The 21960-nt window shown below is 40.1% G+C and overlaps 1 protein-coding gene across 3 annotated transcripts in view; it reads left to right on the top strand.

The window, feature by feature from the left end:
* Positions 1-21960, top strand: part of KLF5 (KLF transcription factor 5) — a 147278-nt gene that overhangs the window by 36721 nt on the left and 88597 nt on the right. For all 3 annotated transcript variants that reach the window (XM_078070263.1, XM_078070262.1, XM_078070264.1), the window contains exons 4-5: positions 1883-1991; positions 8529-8671. In XM_078070263.1, the coding sequence (XP_077926389.1) occupies positions 1883-1991; positions 8529-8589 (170 nt within the window). In that variant the 3' untranslated portion in view covers positions 8590-8671. The remainder of the gene's footprint in view (positions 1-1882; positions 1992-8528; positions 8672-21960) is intronic.

The following is a 21960-nucleotide window of genomic DNA, read 5'->3' as shown; positions in this document are numbered from 1 at the left end:
AAAACATTTTACTTTACCCTTTTTTTTTTTTTTTAAGATTTTATTTTTAAGTAATCTCTACACTCAACTTGGGGCTTGAATTTACAACCCTGAGATCAAGAGTCTCATACTCTACCGGCTGAGCCAGCCAGGTGCCCCCACTTTACCTTTTTGACCAAGGTAAATGTTATTGGGAAACTAAGTGAGCTTTCCATTTATCAAACTTTTAAAAAAATATCCCTGAGTTTAAATAAGAAATTCCTAGATGCTCCTTTCCTTATGATCATCTGTAAAATGAGGTTAGCATTGATGTGTTTTGATTCAGTGTGGCTGATATGAGAGGGTTTCACTGAGTTAAGCTCCTTCAAGACAAGGACTTTGAGCCCATGGCACCCACAGAACCTTGAACAGAGCTTGGCAGATGGGTGCTCAATATGCATTTGTTGAAAAAATGCCTGCCGGTGTTGTTTTGTTCAATTTAATGGCTCTGCTGTAATTGCTCCCATGTTCTCTCTTGTCCTCTCCATTCAGACAAACAAAACCTTTCTTTCTGATGCTTACATTTTGATGGTGCCATTTCTCCAGCCTGTGTTGGCCTCTTTGTCTCACTAAATCGTATTGTATATTCTTTAAAACAACAAAAAAAAGCCCATTAGCTTTTCCCAGCTGAGGTCAATCCCCCACCTTCCTCCACTCCTTTCTGACCACACTCCTGAAAACCACTGACTTTAGGAGTCAAGAGTTAAGTCAGGTGCTTGAAACCTGCCAGGTTGTGAAATCCTTGAAAAAGTTTTGGCTTTTGTAGTGAATCTCGCCCTAGGTCCTTGGTTCCTAGATCTGGCCAGGTGTCATCATCAGAACGAGTTAAACATCTACATTCCTGGGGCCATTCCAGCTTCACTGTCTCAGAATTTAGGAGGGGGTGGGGCCTGAGGAGGACAGCAGGAAGCCCAGGAATCAAAATTTAATAAGTATCCAGGTGATTCTGACATCCAGACAGGTAGTCAGAACACTTGGTGTAAATGTCTTCCAGGGTAAGCAAAGGGGTGAGGGAGAAGGATATGTTCGCAATTTGGCAGAAACTGGGGGAGGAGAGGGGAGACTGTAGGCTTTGGTTAGTCTGACTCTGCTTTTGAGGGTTATCCATGCATTTTAAATTTTATATTTACATTCGACATTTTCTTTCATGCTTTTCATGGTTAACACGTAGATGGAGTCTGGAGGCCCTGGGACTTGCTACTATAACTGTATTAAAAGCAGGAATTTCCATAAAAATTAACAGACCCGAATTCTTTTATCTTATACAATCCTAGAAATGTTAGGAATCTTAAAGGTCATTTAGTGGGACATGCAAATTTTTAAGACGACCTTAGATACCCAAGGGACAAGCAATGACATCAAGATTAACAATGCACATAATTGTGGTGAGTAACCCAAGTCAAGCTTTACCTGAGGCTTCCTGCCACCAGCATTGCTTGAGGAGAGATCAGGGAGTCCGAGGCTGAAAGCTGAAGGGGACTAGCTAGCTAGATCTGGAGTGTTGCACATGAGAAAATGAAGGAAGACAGGACTGTATACGGAGCGCAGAGGGAGCGGGACAGAAGTATGGGCAGAAGCAAGCTTTCAGTGCACTCACACACAAAGGGATTTATTCACTCCTTCACCAAACATTTATTAGTCATCTGCTTGGGGCCTGATACGAGACTAGCCACAGTTCCTGCCCTCAAAGCGCTCTCAATCTAGCGGACCGACAAATACACATGACAATAGGGGCGATAAGCCTCACAATAGAGGCTGATACTAGGAGAAATGTAAGGATATGCTAAAATACTACAGCCCACAGATCTCCTTCCCACCCTCTTTTTTAAACACCAACTTTCTTTTGTGTTTCTTTTCTTTAAAGGCACATTTCTCTCCAACGGGATGCCGCAAATGAATACACTTTGCCTTCAGCCCCCTCCTCCACCCTGCCCTGTCCTTGCAAAGCTGTTGCTGGATGCTATGGACCGAAGGTATTTTCTTGGTGTGATATAAAATGGCAACTGTGTGAAAGTAGCTTTTAAGATGTTTCAGGGACGGACTGGATAGAAGCAAAAAATTAAGAAACAGATTGAAGGTGCCCGAGACTAGTATCAGGGCAGGGAGATTCAGGGAAAAGAGGAAGGAATGAACTGGAGTATGAGAAAGAAAAAAAGAACATTATTCCAAACATGGAATAATGCAGTTAGGAAATATCAGGCAGCATGGTTTAACCTGCAGAGTGCAAGATAAGCATTCAGTGTATTATTTTACCGATTAGCAAGGGGGAAATATAGCTCGACCTTTTAATAAAGAACCACCAAACTTTTAATAAAGAATCAGAAGTGCTGCAGGAAATTTCAAGGATCCCAGGAAAGATGTTACGCTGTTATAATCTACTGTTATAATTGTTAGATTAATTGAAAATTAATAATCAAATTGGTATAATCAGTGGTACATTTAGTCTGAATGACACCCAATGATTAAAATTACTCTCTTACTGTAATTTAGTCAGTGGATGCCAACTTCAAATAAAATTTAAATAATAAATAGCTTCAAATAAAATTTAAAAGATGGTCCTGGTTTTTTTCCCCCCAAAGATTATTTAAAATATCTTATGGCAATGAATCCTAAATCACTTTATAAAGCTTTTCATTTCTAACAGCGAGGTTGAATCTGTGCTACACAGATTTAGTTATTATTAGATATCTTATAATTCAGCCCTTTTCACTGAAGTCAGTGCTTCCTTTTTATTTCTCTCGGCTCCTGATTCACGACAGGCATATCCCAGGCATTCAAAAAATAATCATTGGCTGTTGAAAACCTTGACTAGATATGCACAGACTCAGAGTTTATAATTTTGATCTGTTATAGAAAAGAATGAATCCATAGACATTTCAACACATTCATTTTTTTCCCCCTTAGTACATATCAGGAAAATATTTGCATTTTCTGGACACATTCTTCCGATGAAATTGAGATCAAATTCAGTATGCATATTCGGATTATAGGAGGCGCCACACTTAGATTGTAGGAGAGCATGTCTAACTCAGAATCCACTCCAAGGGGACATTCAGCTGGAGAAGCTGCATAATGGCCTCAATTCTCCCACATACTTCCCTGTTGCAGCAATCAGTCACCTGGACTCCGAAGTGTGGCCCGGTTGCCATGGGCAGACTTGTTAGCGTGTAAAAGATAGCACCTGTGACTGTACATATTGAAAATGCAATTGCAGGTGTATTTGCAAATTGGATTTTGAGGGGGAAGTTTAAGCAAATCCTTTTGAAAGTGAATCCCTCCAAGGCGCGAGTAATGAAAAAACAAGAAGAAAAGTGACAATCAAAAACCTATTAAAATCTGGTTTCCAGAGAAGAATCTGACTGCCTAATGACATTTATGCTTTCATAGCTAGGCATTTAACAGTCATTTTGTGTCAGTTGCTTCCTTTATAAATGCACATGACAAATTTTTCAGTTCTCTGTGTTTCTGAGGCCTTAATCCCCACCACTCTTGGATGCTTGGAATGAGCTGATGGGCCTAGGAGATGAGGTTCTCTGTCTCTCTGAATTTCTCCACAGGAACCTATGATGGCCACCTCAGTCACCAATACAAGAATTCAGTCACTTGTCCAATCCATTCATTCCTTCTTTCTTTTATTCAGTCCTCAAAATTCAGGGTAAATTAGGTGTGCCTGGGTGACTCAGGCGGCTAAGTGTCTGCCTTCGGCTCAGGTCATGATCCCGGGGTCTTCTCCCTCTCCCTCTGCCCACTTGTGCTCTCTCTCTTTCAAATAAATAAATAAAATCTTAAAAAATAATAATTCAGGGTAAATTATTATGGCCAAAATAAAGACCAAACGAACAAAGCCGAAAGAAAGGCCAAACCAACGAAGCCAAGATAAAGGCCAATGTTTAAAAACTTTAGAATTTGGGATAGCAACGGATTTCTGCGTTTAACTAAAGGAAGCAATTATTCTCACCATATTCATCACTGATACTTTTAGTTTACATCTCTGTTTTGCCTCCCCAATTGTTTGCTTTCATTAAAAAAGCCACTGCATTCCCCAGCCCCCCCCCCCCCAAAAAATCCCAAAAGTTTTAGTCTAACTATTCTGTTTGGTACCTGGACTCTATCTGCTGCTGCCCTGATCCTTCTCTGGGACAAAGGAAACAGTTGAGAAGGTAGGAACAGAGAAGAGGAATCAGAAACAATAGAAACCCAGATCAGACATTCTGGTCAGATCGCAAATGCGTGATGAGGGCTGTGTATGCTCAGCTTTCCACCCTTGCCCTGAGCTCTCCAACTGACATTGGTTCTTGGGAGGGGCTACAGGAATGGCTGGCTCAGGCTCCAAATCTCTCCCTTCCCCTCCATGGTAAAGATGGGAGTTAACAAGTTTCAATACTTCAACCAGTTTATAAGATAATCTTGACTGGTCTAGTATGAATGTATTTAAAAAGTGAGTTGGGATCTTAATTGTTCTCTGTCGGATTCTATGAATTGTGGTACTAGGACCTGTTAAAAATAAACGCCACACAGGAAAATGTTTTCTGAAAGCAAAACTTGATGTTTGCAAAATTTATAGGCTCATGGGTTTTTGATTGGGAGAGTGCACACAGACCCCTCCAATGTAAATACATACATTCTAAATTTACCTGAGCGCTTTAAGCAGCTCTTAACATCATATGACAAGGAGAACATTTGTTAATCAGAAAAATTACAACCTATTCATACTTATTGTTTGATTATTTCTTTGCTGACCTCTGAGGTCCCATGGTTGATTGAATTAGTTATAGTAACTCATATTTATTTTAGCAACTAGCTATTATGAATGCAAACTCTTCTTATCGCCAGATGATTGATAGGCACATTAAGAAGTTGTTCAACAGGTTGCTTGGTTTGAAGAAATGCTTAAATCCTGATCGGTTACTTCTTTTTATCAGCAAAGAGTGGGAATTAGCTCAGATAAGCCCTTAGTAAAAAAATTTTATTTTCAGAGTGGAATGTTGTCGTTTCTTTAAATTAGAGTCTTTAAAGCAGTAGATTCTTTCAGTTCCCTTTTATAAATTTCACATATAAAGCTTTGGTAGGTTGAAAAATGCTCTGAAATTAATCGTCTTCCTAGTCTTGGCTGGAAAAAGTATGCAATGAGGAAAATTGTCCAGCAGCTGAATGAAGGTGATGAAGTAGCTGTCGGTACTAATCATGTGGACTTTTCTCTTCTTTTTAGAAATTATTATTCTTTCTGTGCTGTTCAGTTATTGCATAAGGGCCTCCATCTTGTAAAGGCTTTCGGGTCCTTAAAATAAGGCTCATAGACGCCTAACGTTTTTTTGTTGGTAAAAGTATTGTTTTGATTCTTTTTTTAAATGGAAGCATAAGCACAATAGAGTAAGGTAAATTACCCGTGGCGATCTGATAGGTGAGTTACAGGGTTAAAGTTCATAGGTCCTCATCCTTAATGTAGTCTTTGGTTTGCGGGCCTAGCAGAGCTTCTCAATCAAATTGGCTGTCCTTTTGTCTCATTATAATATCTCTTCCTGAGGACACAGGCATTGTGGTGGTACGTGAGGGTGATAAGGCCTAAATATGGACCTAATGGGAAAGTCAAAACAAAAGACTGAACAAGTCTTCCTGAATGGAAGCTGAACGATGTTGCTAGAAACTTCTGTCCTGGAATGCTTCAACTTCAAAAAGGTGTCTGATGGCTTGTCAGGGCTTTTGGTAGGACCTCAATTTCCGATGGTGACTTTTTTTTTCATAGAATTGTTTGGATTACCAGTGCTGTGAAGGCAGATACCAAGGAAATGCAATATTACACACAACCACAGGCAGGGCAATTTTGAAATACAAAATTACCAAGGGAACATGAAGATCGATGGCACAGTGTTCCTGAAAATGGAACCAGCCTGGCGTCATGTGGTCAGGATCCACTGTCTCTTTGGTGCGGGTCCCTGCTGGGGACCCTGGAAGCACTTCATCTAATGGCATATTCACGGACGATGTGGAGAGTGACAGAACGGCAGAGTGTCTAATGATTAAACAAATCACAGGCTCACATCTTCCTCCCCTCCTCCACTCGTTTCCTTGGAGACACAGTTCCTTGTCAATTTTCTGAATTACATTAATATTAAACTACGACTTTGAATTGGGAAGAATGCGAGATATCTGAGGAGTAATATTTGTATCCTCCATGTGACATTTGCATCACATGGATCAACGTTTAAAATATTCTTGAGAACGCTGAAAAATAAGGAAATAGAACTCAAAAACAAAGTATAGAACTTGTTAGACTAGTTTCTGTTTAAAACTTGGTGGATTATACCTCTTTGTTTTAAACCATTAGAACAGCAATGATTAAGTATCAGATTCCTTAAAGAGGCACTAGTTCCTTTTGGAAAGTTTTGATTAAAGCATTGTATTTATTAAACTGTTCTACCCACACATCTTTCCTTCAAGATGTTGTTTTTCCCACGTCTGCTGTTTTATTACATGACAGTTATTGAAAGGTTAGATGCCGTTTACTTTCTCAAGGTTTATTTTTATATCATATAAATCAGACTTTTTTTTACACCTCACAAGAAGCAGTGTGGTCTGTTCAAACTGGGCGTCAGGAGAGGTGGGTTCTATTTCCAACTCTGACATGTGACTGTGGGTAGGTCAATGAATGCAAGTGTGTCTCTGTCTCCCTCATGCATAATGGGGATAATAATATCTCCCTTCTACCTACTTCACAGAGGTGGGTTTTTTTTTTTTTTTTTGAGGATTAATTAGTTAATGTTTGCAAACCATTCTAAGCTCCTTTGATAAAACACAAAGCACCATTATTTATGACAATAATAATAGTGTCTTGGACCTGTAGGCTTCCTTTCATCCAAGGATCCCAAAGTACTTTACCACTGGGATTGTAACTTTACAGAGGGTTACTGTGTGGTGGCTGGCTCTCCTTGAAGAAACAGATGGTAACAAGCAGTCTGGGTTTTCACTAGAGAGTAATTAAGTCTCCCACCAACCTCTTGCATCATTTGCATAAACTTCCCGAGACAGCTCCCAAAGGAGAGCCCAGTCTGACTCCTTATCCTTCATCACTATTTATAAATAAGCCCCAGGGGTTTTGGAGTTTGGACTATCAATGTTTGCAACTCCCAGATCTATTTGTTGAGAATTAGGTAAAGCATGGGAATATTTAGACAGCAGGTAAATTAGTTTCAGCAAAAACGTAAATGTAACAAGTGTGGGTTACCTGCAGGTCTTTCAGGTTGCGATCCCCAATTATGGACGAGTGCTGTGATCTCTCCCTGGCAGTCTGGTTAGCCCAACTTTCGGTTAACTGACAAAGATGAATTAAGTGCGTAACTCATGAGCATGTCTGGAGTTATTAGGGAGAAAAGTGTACATTGTGGTCCCTGCCCTCAAGTTGTTTACAACTATTTGAGAAGATGAAACTGAGATACAGGAAACAATTAGTGGACCATGAAGACAGCATGTAATTAAAGGCTAAATTGTGTGGAACAGACCCCAGGAAGTAGGAGAGGGGGGTGCAATCAATATGGACCAGCGTCTTCGGGGAAGGTTTAGCCAAGAGGTAGATGTAAAGGGGCGCGTCTCTCACAGGACAGATATCACAGAAGCGATCTGTGTAGTGCGTGGATGGACTGCGTGCGCCTCTGTTGGGAGACATGGGGGACAGTCTGCCCAGGGAACGGGGTGGGCGTGGGGGGGGTGGCTTTGGGGCAGGCAGAAAGGAGGAAGCTCCCAGGGAATGGGGAACTTTCATAGGCAGGCGGAGTTTGGACTTAATTTAAGTCACTTAAAAAAAAAAAAAAGGCTTCAGAAACCTGGGGACCTGATAAAAGGAGTATTTTGGAATGATTCTTGCAATGGCATGTAGGGATCCCTGGAGCAGGAAAGAGACCTGAAGCTGGGACGCTGGCTGGAATTGGATACAGCAATCCAGAGGGGTGGAACGTTACCTGGAAGGGTTGTGGTGGACATGGAATTGGTTAAAAGTAGAGCTTTTTTTTTTTAAAGATTTTATTTATTTATTTGACAGAGAGAGAGACAGCGAGAGAGGGAACACAAGCAGGGGGAGTGGGAAAGGGAGAAGCAGGCTTCCCGCTGAGCCAGGAGCCCGATGTGGGACTCGATCCCGGGACTCCAGGATCATGACCTGAGCCGAAGGCAGTCGCTTAACCAACTGAGCCACCCAGGCGCCCAAAAGTAGAGCTTTTAATGAGAGCTTAGCATGCACTGGGAATATGTGTTCTCACAACAATCCGAGGTGATACTAATATTAACTCATGGGAGCCTCGGTTTCCTGATATGGAAACTCTGGCTAAGGGGGCTGAGGAACTTGCCCACAGTCACAGAGACCGAATGGGTTAGAGCCCGGGTGTGAGCCCAGTATGAATTCATTACGGGATCCAGATGGGCGCGGTAGACATTTTGATGAGAGACTAGCCGTCCAGTCTGTAGCAAAATGCTGGGTTAAATGAAGTTAAAACCAGCCATTTCCTCTGCTTTACTCCCAGGATGCCTTTGGAGCCTCAGCTGCGCCAGTTACAGCGCACTGTGGATCTGCGGGAGAATTGAGTGCGAGAAGCGCGCCCCCACACCGGCGTCGTGCAGAAGGCACTTGGGAAGCACTGGGTTGGAATGCTGCCTCACAGCCACGGTAAGCTCCAGGGTTGGGAATCTGGGAGGTGAGGAGCGGGGAGGCATTCCAGTCACTAAGAGAGAGCCGCAGCTTAGGATCGGGGTTAAGAAAAGCAGGAAGCGAAAGCGAGGCAGACCCAGGAGGCTGCTATCCGGTGGCAGGATGAGGTTTAGGGACCTGGGAATTCGAAGTGCGAAGGCTGAGGTCACAGGCCACTCAGTTCCAGAGAGAACCTAGAGCCTGCAAGTTCAGTGCCCACTGTATCTGAGGCTGGATCCTCCCTTCCCTCACCCGCTCAGACTCTGCCAGCTTAACCTGTCTCCACTTCAAAGTTTCTCAAAGTGCTAAGGCTGGCGGCCGATGCTCTTGATGTGGGATTGAAGAGAGGTAAAAGTAGGTTTTCTGGTGGGAGAAGATTTTAGAGAGTTCGATTGCAGGCCGCAGCGGGTTTGGGTGACATCCTGGAGGCCCAGGATTGGAAACTTTGACTTTGACTCAAGGTGAAACTGGGAATAATTCTAATCAGATAAGAAGTTTCTTGGAAAAGAAGGTTCTTGCTGCTCGCTTTTGAGGTGTTGAATGGGGGGAAAAGGTTAGAACAAAACTACAGCTGACTTGAAAACCCCAAGAAACCTTCAGCATGGGCTGGCCTTAAAATTCTACTACAAATGATCAGAGCATTAGCCATTATTTCTGAAGCTTACAATTTGATTTGCGAATCTACTCACCGATTATTACATTTTGGATACATTTGGCAGCCCAAGTAAAGCAGGAAATCATTATTGGATAAAAAGGGCCACACAGGAGGAAGTTTTTATTGGCAAATACCAGCTTATATATTCACAAAATCCTATCATCTTAGTACAGGGAGTCTATCCCCTCCCTCCTGGAGGTCTTTGCTAAAATGTGTCCAAAGAGCTAACAGTCTCTCTTTTTGTGTTTCATGTGACCCCTCCCCCTCCCCCCCAACTGCACCAGCACACGGGGCCCAGCTCTCTGAAATGTATTCCATCCTCCAATACTGCCATCATCAAATCCGGCCACATATCAATTTGGATTTATTTATTTATTTTTTTGTAACTCTTCGGTGAACGTGGAAAATAGTTATCTTTTCTTTCGAAACCCTTCATATACTAGCAGGCTATAATTACACTTCCCTCGGTTTTCTCAGCTTTAGATGCAATAATATACATGGGTTAAGTCTGACATTTGGTGACTCCTGGAGATGTGCAGGGCACTGAGCATGTCACAAAAATTATCTCATTTACTTCTGACGAAATCCTGGGAATCAGACATTTTTATCCCCATTTGAAAGATAAAGAAACTGACACTTGAGGTTCAGAGGTTAATAACACCTTTCAAGTAGTTGTTAAATAAAGAGCCAGGACTGAAAAACTGCCCTTCTTATTGGGAACTTGTGGATTGAATTTTGCAATCCTTTGAGTCGACTCTCCTGCAATGACCTTCCTTTTCTTCGATTCCTTTTGCTTTTCTTCATGGCTCAGTTTTCCTCGACCCTTTTTTCTTTCCTCCATACTTTCTTGGACTATTTGAGGCCTCACGGTTCTTCTTTTTAGCTATCACTTTTAATATATTATACATATACATTATTTGCATATTTTATAATATTTGTACATTATTTAGCCCCTCCCCCCCACTATTCTATCTAAAATAGAATTGACTTCTCAGCCAAAACATTGTACTTTGAGTGGATATTGTCCAATTATGGAATGGGCAACCAAGAGATCAAATTAAGGCGACGATGGAGACTTTGACGGGGCCAGACCATTCCTCCTTCCTCTGTGCTCAGAAAGCATTTTGCAAAATGCAGCCACGTTGGCAAAAAGGAGGTGGTGTGGGGGTCAAAGGACTTGGGTTGGAATCACAGCTCTGAAATCTGCTACCTGTTTGACTTTGGGAAAGTTACTGTAACTTTCTAGGGACCTGTTTTCTTCTTGTAAAATGGGGCCGATAACATCATTAAGGTTCTTGGGAGAATTTAAGATGGGATGAGGTGGGCACTTTGCACAGAGCTGGGTACATGGTAGCTGTTACAACTACAGCTTTTAGAATTACACTATATTCTGTTATTGTATATTTCCAACAGAAATCACTCTCTTAATAGATAGTAAATTCCTCAAGGGTAGAGAATGTCCTTCATTTTCAAAAAAAACTTTCCTACACCCAATGTGGGGCTTGAACTCATGACCCCAAGATCAAGAAGAGTCGCATGCTGTACTGACTGAGCCAGCATTTTTATTACCCACTCCCCCAAGTTCAGTACCTGTCACATAGTAACATTCAATGCCTTTTTTTTTTTTTTTTAATGATTATATGAGAAGGAACTCTAGTGAAGGGTCCAAATTGGAAGACTCTGTAAACAAAGACTCTTTAAAAAGCTGAATGCAGCCAGGTTCTATAAACTGTACTTTTTACTGGATCCTAGCATGGGGCTCTACCCACAAAAAAAGGTGCTCAAGGAAGTATTGTTTACTTACTTGAATTTATCCCACCAAATGTATTTTTGCTTCTAGTATTTCATTTAGATTATTTTCCAAATATGGGTATTCTTTTTTTTTTTTTTCATAATGTCCTGTCCTTGCCTTATGGATTCTGTTCTTTCTGTAGCAATTTACACATTTTAAACAAACTTATTTTAATGTCCCTTTCAGATTGTTCTATTACTCCTAGTTCCTGTATTGTAAATTCTTTATTTTTTTGGATTTGGTATATCCTTTTCATGGCGGTCAGTTTCCTCTTGTGTTGTAATTTTTGAGAGTGAGCTCATCTTCAGTGGGTGTTGTCTGAAAGGGTCCAACCATGCTCTGGATTGTGGCAGTATCTAGTGGGATGGGTTTCCATTTGTCTCTGTTGTGATCCTAAGAGAAAACAGACACAGTGCAGTTTCTATTACTTATAATAAGGCCTAGAGTGCAGACCCAAGAGAGAGACCTACAGATCACTTCTTCTGTGTCTTCCTAGTCTATTTTGACAATCAGCATATGGTTATACTTTCTAAGATATTGATAAGGGCTTTGTAAGGTCCCCCCTTCCTCTTATACTTCCAGAACTATCACTCTGATGTGGAAACTAGATGATCCGGACAGGATTAGTTGTTAGGAACCATTCTGATTATTATTCAGTACTAAATTGATTGGGTAGTGATTTTTTTTCCCTCGAGCATAGAAGTGAAGATCATGGGTAGATATATTTCTAGTCTTATTTTATTTATTTATTTTTTTGGTGATTACAGATAGTTTATTTTCTTTGTACTTTTTTATATTTTCCAAATTATCTACAATAAATATATTTAACTAAAAGTAATTTTAAGTACCTCTCTTCAAATTCCAGTTTTCTTAGATTTCTCAAATCGTCAGTCTACTTTTCAACTTCCTCAAGATTTCCCAAGCACACCTACTAGGCTTTCTTCTTCATGCATCATGATATCTCTCTCTCTAAATTCCCATTAAGATTTCATAGAATTAGGGGGCACCTGGGTGGCTCAGTCATTAAGTGTCTGCCTTCGGCTCAGGTCATGATCCCAGGGTCCTGGGATGGAGCCCCGCATCGGGCTCCCTGCTCCGCGGGAAGCCTGCTTCTCCCCCTCCCACTCCCCTACTTGTGCTCTCTCTCTCTCTCTCTCGCTCTCTCTCTCTCTGTCAAATAAATAAGTAAAATCTTTAAAAAAAAAAAGATTTCATAGAATTAGGAAATCATATATCTCAAATATGCCAGAGGAGTCCACTTTCACTCTCATACTTGTAAAATCAGTATTTAATTCAGAAAGTGTGGTTATTGTACTTACATGGGTTTTCAGCTTCTCCCTAGGCCATTGCCCCCCACCCCTCTAATTTTCTCTGCATTTTCTCTCTAGGGTCTTATTTATTTAATAGCTTAAGGAAAGTTTTCCAACTTTTATTGCACAGAAGTAATAAGTATGTTCAGTGCTATGTTCATACACAGAGTTTACTATGCTTTTTTTTTCCCCCAACACACAAGCACCTCCTTAGACGTTTATGGAGTTCCTGGAAGGTGACGGTAAGTAGTCCTTTGATGGGGATAGCTGATTCTTATCATAGACTGGATCCAAAAGATTGGAGATATTGGTGTCTCAAGGACAAATAAGACATTGAGTTTTCCATCAAAGAGTTTAAAATCTAGAAGAGATCTATACGTCTAAGGCAATGACAGGGGCACCACAGATCAAAGTAATGTCTTGGAGGTAAGTGTAAAGAGCTATGGGAATGAAATTGCAAGAGTGCCATGTGAATTCTGCCATGTGAAAAAGAATAAGGGAAAACTAGAGAAAGAAGGTGACCTTCTGGCTGCTCTTGGAATGAGGATTTCATCAAGAAGGCAAGGCTGGAGGGCATTTGTGGCAGAAGAAATAGCTTGAAAAAGACAAGTGTGACTACCACGATGCTTAGACGCAAGAAATAATACATCTTTTTATTTTCTCTAAATAAAATGAAATCTGATTCAGGATTCCTACCCACTTGTCAGGAAGTACAATGTGTCATTTTTGGGGGGTGGGGACACCAGTAGCTAGGGTTTCCAGTATAAAAATTTGGGCATGGGTGTCTGGTCTTGGGGCATCATGGTTGCCACTGGGATGTTTGTTGTTTGAATTCCTGGAGTCCGTAGGAATGTGCTCACGGTGCCTACTGTTCCCGGGTGCTCCTTTTCCACGAAAACAGAGGTTTTCATGGGGGTTCACAGATTTCCTGGGAGTTTTTCTTAATGCCGCAATTTTCCATTCAACCCCTCATCCCTGCCCTACACCACGCCTACTGCCTAAAGATCAGATCCCCAGCCTGGTTCAGTGGCTCCAGAGAATGAAGCTCTTGCTTCTTTCGAGCCTGGGGAAGGATAAAGCGCAGAGGGTAGCGTAGGGGTGTGGGGTCCAAATGCTCTTTGTGCAGACTTTGCCGCAAGCCCTCTATTCTCAGCACCTCCGCTCTCTCACCATCCTCAATGACTGATGCTTCCAACACTGGAGCCTGAGGGCCAAAGTAGCTGCCATCTGGTGCTATCCCCTCTGCACGTTGTCAAGTCTTACCTTCCCCCACAGGGCCAAACTAGCTCCTGCCTCTCTCCACTTTGTCCTCACGTTTTACTGTTTGGGGCTACAGATATGTCCTAGTTTCACCGGTGAGGAAGTTTTTATTGCCTCTTGTCCTTTTTGTTGGTTTTGGATGATATCTGAGGAGAGGATTACTCCACCATCTTTGAAGATCGCATTCTTCAAGTTAATTTTTTCTTTCCTTTATGTGCTAACTTTCTGACACTTAGGAGATTTTTTTTCTTTTTCTCCCTTCTTAGGCCGTAAGGCTTTCATTTACTTTTCCTTGTATTGAAGATGAGAATCCACTCTAATATTGTCTAATGTTTAAAATTTAATTTTTATTTTTATCAGTTATTAATGCACATAGTTTAAAGAGTTAAGTAGTCCTGTAAGGCTTATTTATGAGAATTAGCTGTCATCCGCCTGCCACTGCCCTCCATCCTCCATTTTCTAGCTCTCTAGAAGCATCCTCTAGCAAAGATTACATTTGACACTTAAAACTATATCGCTAAGCAAGTGCTTATAGTGTCATATCTTGATTGTTCAGTTAAGGTATTGTCTGTTTACTTCCTGCTGTGGAAGGTGAGAATTTAGCTCTTGTTTACCTCCTATTCTCAAATGCACACACCATCCCCTGCATCTGCCCTGTAGAGATATATCATAATTTTGTTTCGATTAATCTTTGGCTTAGAAGATTTATAACTATTTGTAAGATTATGACTTTATATCTACGTGCCTATTACTTACACATTAGCTATGCAGTATTCTATGATTGTTCTGTCCTTGAACCATTTTGAAAATTTCAATGAAGTACATAATTGTCCTGTTCTTTAGTTTTCTTTTTTCTTTTTTTCCCTTTAATCATTTCTAAACTCCCCTCTGCATATATTCAAGCCCCTCAGGTGTTCTATCCGGTTTCATCTTGGACACACCCCTCTTAAAAATTCTTGACCTCTAATCTTAACTGAGCCTTTTATCCCTGGTACACACTTGCCATCTTGAACTTCTCTTTCATCATCATTCTGGGACCCTCTTTACCTCTGTCTTGAATTGGTTCCACTAACTTTTGGATCCCATGTCTTCTTCTTCCTTGGTTTTCTCATTTGATATTGTGAAGCACCTCTTCCAGTAGCTTCCTAAGTAAGAGGTCATAGGAGGTAAACTTTATAAGCGTGTCTTTAAGTGCCTGCACAATTTATATTTTGGTTAAGTGAATAATTTCAAGTTGGAAATAATTTCCCTCAGACTTTGAAGGCATTGTTCAATTGTTTTCTAATTCTAATCTTGGAGGTTGACAAATCTGGAAGTGTTTTGTCTCTTGACTCACTGTATATATTTTTTCTCTTGAAGATTTTAGAATCTTCTCTTTATACCAGTTTTCTGAAATTTTATGAGGACATGTCTTGGTATAGTTCTATTTTTATCTATTGTGTTAGGCCCTCAATTGGACTTTCCCATCTGGAAACTCATTTCTTTGGGAATTTTATTGAATTACTGTTTGATTTCTTCCTCTCCATTTGTTTTTTTCTCTCTTTCTGGAATGCCTATTATTTGGATGTGGTACAATCTGTATTGATGCTCTACTTTTCTAATTTTAAAACATTTTCCATTTTTCATCTCTTTGTCTTTTGCCCTACTTCCTAGGGGATTTTTTTCAGCTTTATTTTCTAACCCTTCTTGAGTTTTCATTTTTGCTGTTATATTCTTGATTTCTATAAACTTCCTTTTTGTTCTCTGTTTGTCTTTTTAAAAAAAGTTATCCTATTCTTGTTTTATGGTTATGGCATATTTTCCTATCTCTCTGAGGATACTGAGAACAGCTTTTTTTATTTAACTTTAATTTTTTTTAGTAGGGTCTCTGTTTCTTTCAAGTTGCTTAATTATTTGTTTCTTCTCTCTCACAGTAGAGATTTTCCTCACATCGTTGGTGATCATATTTAACACTGGGCCCTAAAAAGCTGATTGGAAATGCTGAGCATATGGGTGGGTTTTTTGACCGAAGGCTGCATGATAGGGTGGTTGGCTGGGTCATTTTGGGGGATAATAACCCTGATGTCTGAATCTTCCGGTTTTTCCTTGAGGGTTTTTACAGTAAACAGTCCAGTCTCCTGTGAGAGGCACGCTGCTCAAACTTCAATGTATATGCTAATCACCTGAGTTATGGTTGAAATGCAGATTCTGATTCAGTAGGTCTGGGGTGGGGCTGAGATTCTGCATTTCTAACGGCTGCTACTATCCACAGACTGTATCTTGAGTAACAGGGAGAGGGACTATGATCCTGGCTGCCAGTTCTGGGAGTCATGTTGGAGAAAAGGACGGTGAGGTCTCAACATTCAGTATGTAATGTTTGCCTCCTTGGCACAGGGATCACGTAATCCCCTTGCTTTTAGTATGATGCCTTTGCTCTCAATGGGGCATCATGCCCCATCCACAGAGCCTGTGCCCCCCCACCCCCCCCAACAGAGGAGAGACCTCCACTGGTTCTGCTAGGGAGGGGGAGGGGCAAGAGAAGCAGTTGCTTGGTCAAAGGGTGAGCCAGGAGAGGGGTAGGGGTGGGGTCTGATTTCTTTTAAAGAGGCTTTTCTCCCATTCTGTTTCACTCTTATTTTTGCCCCTGTTTCCAGAGGTACCCGGTTCTGCCAATTTTTAAGGATTGAAAGAAACTCTATGGGAAGCACATCTGGTTGCTGCTAGACTCCCTCAGCTGTTGATTTTAGGATTCAGCTTTCTTGGACTCCTTACTTTATTTTAGCAGCATTTGTCCTTCTACTTTCCAACCTCTATTTTAAATTTTAAAAAGTGTTTTGCCGTTGTGTCTCTTCTCCCATTGCCCTTGGGAATGATGCTCTTAATGAAAGTCTCTTTACTGAAGTTTTAGGGAGTTTCAGGAGAGAGAGAAGATAAACATGTGTGTTTAGTCCACCATCTTTAACTACAAACCCTCCCTAATTCGTTTTTTGCTTTAAGCTTCTGACTGTTGTCCCCAGAGTCCTTGAAAATGTAGTTCACGGTACACAATTTATGGGATTTTATTTCCCACTTGAGGTTGACTTGCTTGCCTTTGCAAGGTTGAGTAATCTGGGCTCATAAATTTTGATGTATAGTCTCAAAGTTTCTGTATGCAAATGAGACAAACATCACTATTTTATTGACCAATTTCCAATATTTCCTCTGGTCTGAGGCTCATAAGCACCATTATTCTTTCTCCATGTCTGGGAACAACTACAAGGGCATAATTCAATTAATATGAGGCTCCTACTTGTCTTAAAGCTGACTTATTTATAGCTGAAGAGAGAGCTAGTTTTACATTACTATCTGGGACTCTTGCTCCCCTCCCCCACTCTCCAAATAAGTATGCAGATGAAGGGAATATCACAGAGAGATGTTCTATGATAATCCACAACTCTTTTCTCCCTTTTCTTTTCCTCTTCTACTAAACATCCCCACAGGGAGCTGAGCCTAGATAGTTAACACAAATGATATTTGGGATGTTGAGGGACTTAAAATATGGTAGAGGGGGGTGACCACTCTGAGATTCCATGATTCTATGAGAACATGAATTTCTGAAGGTGTACCCCCCAGTGAGTGTGGGTTTTGTTGTTGTTGTTGTTGCTGTTGAACCTGATGGTATGAGGAAGAAGCGAGAATAGTGGCTAAGAATATACATCTAGTCTTTGGAGTCACATAGACTTGAGTTTAGTCCACTTACGAATGGGAGTGACTTGCATAGGATACTTAATCTTTGTAAGCTCCTGTTTCCCCACCTGTAGAGTAGGTGTCTGCCCTACAGGTTATTGCAAAGATCAAATGTGATAATGTATGTAAAGCATGTAGGGCAGTGACTGGCCCTTAGGACGCACTTCTGTTTGTGGCTGTGCTGGGGTATTACCAGTGTCTTTTCCTCTCTTTCAAAATAGAGACTCTGCAATTCCAAGAGTTCAAGTATTTTCTGTTTCCATTAGAAAACAGAACACCCTTGAGTCATGCCTGTAATGATATATTTGGCAGCCCTTAAAAAGTTAATTTATAATACAGACTTTTAAAAATCTCCCCAAAGATCCAAAATCCCCTGATTCTTAAAAAAAATAAATTAAATAGTTAAAAAAAAATGTCTTGCTACTTTGACTCTATGAAACCCATTTAGATTAAGACATAGAATTAGGTATTAAAAAAATCAGTGCAGAGTACCAGATCAACTCTGAAGGGGATAGGGTTAAACTGTAGCTCCTCAGGTCACTTTTAGTATTCAATTGTTGTTTGATGTATTTATTTTTATGAAATATTACATGAGAAAACATTGAACAGGTGCTGGAATGGATTGGCTTTTCCCTTCTTTTTCAAGATAGAAAAGTGATTGGTATATTCCATTACTTTGTTTTCCCTTGCAATCCCTCTCTTCCTTCCTTCCTCCCTCCCTTCCTTCCTTCCTTCCTTCCTTCCTTCCTTCCTCCCTCCCTTCCTTCCTTCCTTCCTCCCTCCCTTCCTCCCTTCTTTCTTCCTCCCTCCTTTCTTTCTTTCTTTCTTTCTTTCTTTCTTTCTTTCTTTCTTTCTTTCTTTCTTTCTTTCTTCTTTCTTTCTTCTTGAAGGTGGCAACAAGATGGAAGACTATATCAGCTAAATTAGACAACATGGAGATACTCTGCTGGCCTGGTTCACTGTAACTTTCCTATATGACTACACTGTACAGCTAGGACCTAGAAATACCTGTCTTGTTACTTCACCTGTCATTTAAGACAGCCTCAAATGGTTTAGTGTGATTTAATCACTCATTCTCTTTCTCTCTCAACCACTTACTATGCAGTCATTATCATGGCTTCTTATCAATATGGGACGCCAGGTAATGCTTTTGAATTCTTATTGCTTTGGAAGCTCTTGGCATTGGGTCTAGTTGCCTGTGGATTGAATGCACCACCCGTATCCTTTTTACACATTTCCTGCAGTCAGTGCTCCCTCAGTGTCTAGCCTGACTCCAATTTGCAAATGATGCTCCCACCAGGAGTCTTTGGGTTGTACGAACCTTTAGCTCCAGCAGATCCAACCATCTGGGAAGGGTAAGAAGTGCAATGAAGATGAGACAACCCTTACAACAGGCCAGGGCTCTGCCTGGAAGGCACGGTTTGAAAGCAAAATTCCCCTCTACCCTATTAGGCTCTCTCGTGGTGCCAAGAGGAACCAGGAAGGAAAGACCGGTAGGCCTGGGTCTGGGCCTGTCTTTGGTCTTGGAACTCCTGTGTCACATTTGCCCCATGACATTGGTTTTTGGATCAACCTGGAATGGATTGTATGAGTTCCTAAAAGCTTAGCAATTAGAAGAAAAAGGCCAAGAACGTAAGTTTCTATTTTTTATTTTTTATTGACAGAGGAGAAAACACTATTATTTAGTATTATATACATTCACAGCTTAAAATAAAACGGCTTTGGAGCCTAAAACTTTATTATGAAAAAAGCCACTTTTCACTTTTTCCAAAATCGGACCATCACAGTGTTCTGTCTTCCTAATTTTACTGTTTTCCTGGAGTGTTGTTTATGTAGAAAGTAGTTTCTTCCATTTTTTTTTTTTTAAATCACATGATTCAACATTTCAAGATTTCTTGGTTTGATCGCCTTAAAACCTTTCTCCTGATTATCAATGAAAGCCTTCAGGGGTCTGGGGACCTAGCCTCTTGCCTTTCAAGTATGCTTGGAATCAGCAGGCTCTTACATTTCAGAATTTAATTTGAGGGCTGTAAGAACAATTCAGCATCCCAGTTTTGAAATTTGATGCCACTTTCTAGTCACTGTTCATCTTTTCTGCTTTTCTTCCTCACTTCTCCATCCCTCCTCACTGAACTCTCCCATGACATCAAAAGGAGCCCTGCTTTGAAGGGGCAAAATCACACTCACAGGACATTCTGTTTTAGTGTTTCAAATTGAAATTGTGATTCTACTTGATAAGGACCATGTTTCCTTTTCTGTTTTTCTTAGAACCCAACCCATGCCTGAATTTTAACAAATGGGGAAAAATGCTGAGAAGAAATTAGTTAAATATTGTATTGGAAAATGCTCAGAAAAGGTTTAAAAATTATGATTATTATGGTCCCTGCTTTATCTAAAGTCATTTTATTGTTTGAATAACATTGCTTAGTTGGAACTTTTTTTAAAGCATAGAACTTATATGGAATTCAATCAGCTCAACCTAAATCACTAGGGCACATTTAAGAATTAATGTTACTTTGTACCTCTACATTAAAAAGCAGTTCTTAGGTTCATAATTAAAAAAAAAAAAACAACATCAAACGGAGATTTAGGTAAATATATCCTGGCTAAACTCTTTGATATTGGAAAGAGAATAAATGAAAAATAGTCACTTCAGGTACAAGTAGTGGGAAAGGCATACATTCTGGACAACTAAGAAGAGTCATGGAAGATACAGATGGAGAGAGAGAGAAAGAGAGAGAGGGAAGTAGAGTGAGTGTGTGTGGGGGGGTGATTGAACTCCTCTATTTTTTACCTTTTCCCCACATCTTGGTGTGGCAGGTGCTAGAAATACAGAGAATTGAGCTCTTGTCCCGTTCATGTACCCAGCAAGTTATGGATCTCTGGTCAGGAGGCTACTCTGCCCCTCTATTCCTCAGATTTTTCATCCCTTAAATAAGGAGTAGATTCTCTGTCCATCTGTCTCTTCTTGGGTCACCTTTTCATGCTAATCTTTGGAAGTATTTCAAAGAAAGTATCTTAGCATTAATTTCAGCCCATGTTTTTTTGTTCCTGTTCTTGGACCATTGGTTGGTTTCTTTGGAGACAGTTTCTGACTGTTATGCCAATTGTTACAAAGTTGTGAATATCAAATTACAACCTATAGTTAATATTCAGCATTATTAGAATATTTTAAAGCAAAATCCACCAGATACAGAGTTTGTGGAGAGAATAGGGCATTGCCTTTCTCCCCGTAGTCCTTTAACAAAATCTGGGTTTATGGAGCTAAAACTTAAAGTGTTTATAATCAGTAATGGCATTTTTGTACTGTAGTAACTGCTGTATGAAGAAAGAATTCTCTAGTATTAAAAATTGAGAAGAATTTAAGTTTCAGTGGTAAGTGAATAAATATAAGAAATAAACTTCCAAAGTAATGAAGAAATTTATATGAATGCCCTCCAGTTTGTAACAGCAGCAGTACACAGAACCATTTAAAAAAGAACTTTTATAGATTAAATGGGATTATCATGTGAATTTTGTATTTAAAAAATTGAATCGGGGGGCGACTCCTGATCTCAGGGTTGTGAGTTCAAGCCCCACATTGGGCGTAGAGCTTACTTAAAATAAATAAATAAGTAAGTAAGTAAGTAAATAAGTTTGTTTCTGTCTGGTCTTATGGAATAAGTGTATTCCCTATTTTCCTTTAAATAGACACCATAGTGCTATCAGAACTATTTGCTTCTATCTTACAGAACTTTGGATATGTATATAAAGAATTTATTTGGGGGAAATGTTTAAAATGAAACCAATATATACTCTTCTATTTAGTTTCTAATAAAAATAAAACAAAAATTCGACTTATTTCTTTGTAGAAGTAACTCTAAAAATAGAAAATTAAAGGTGTTTGGTATTAAGACAGGAGACTTGATTCTCTCGGATAATAGTTGTCAATTTTCAAAATTTGGAAGCTCCTGGAGGACAGAGGTCTTATCTGTTTTATTTATTGCTGTATGACCAGTTTTATATGTGGTATATGCTTAATATATGTTTTAATTGTTGACTAGGTATATATGTTGCCACTGAAAATCTTCCTTTATATTCTTTTATACAATGATTATAGATCATTATATACTAAAATTATTTAATTCATATATTCTGGACTTTATGCCTTATTTTTTTTAAAGGTTTTATTTATTTGAGGGAGAGTATAAGAAAACATGAGGTGGGGGTCAGAGGGAGAGGGAGAAGCAGGCTCCTCACTGAGCAGGGAGCTGAATGCAGGGCTCAATCCCAGGACCCTGGGATCATGACCTGAGCCAAAGGAAGATGCTTAACCCACTGAGCCACCCAGGCACCCTGGCTTTATGTCTTATTTTGACTAAGCTATCATTCATAGGACTGACTTGACCTTAGGTAAAGTAGTCTTGCCTAGTTTTTTTTAGTCTTTTGGCCATTTTTTTTTCTTTCTCTCAGTGATTAAAAAATGTTTCCAAATTTGTTGCTGTGTTCCAGACTCAAAGTGATTTAGACATATACTCATATTTGGGCATTTCTTGAATTGTCTGCC

The sequence above is a fragment of the Halichoerus grypus genome, chromosome 4 (genome assembly GCF_964656455.1).
Source record: "Halichoerus grypus chromosome 4, mHalGry1.hap1.1, whole genome shotgun sequence".
NCBI lineage: Eukaryota > Metazoa > Chordata > Mammalia > Carnivora > Phocidae > Halichoerus > Halichoerus grypus.
Note: the sequence above shows the minus strand (reverse complement) of the source record. Positions and strands in the feature narration are given on the sequence as shown.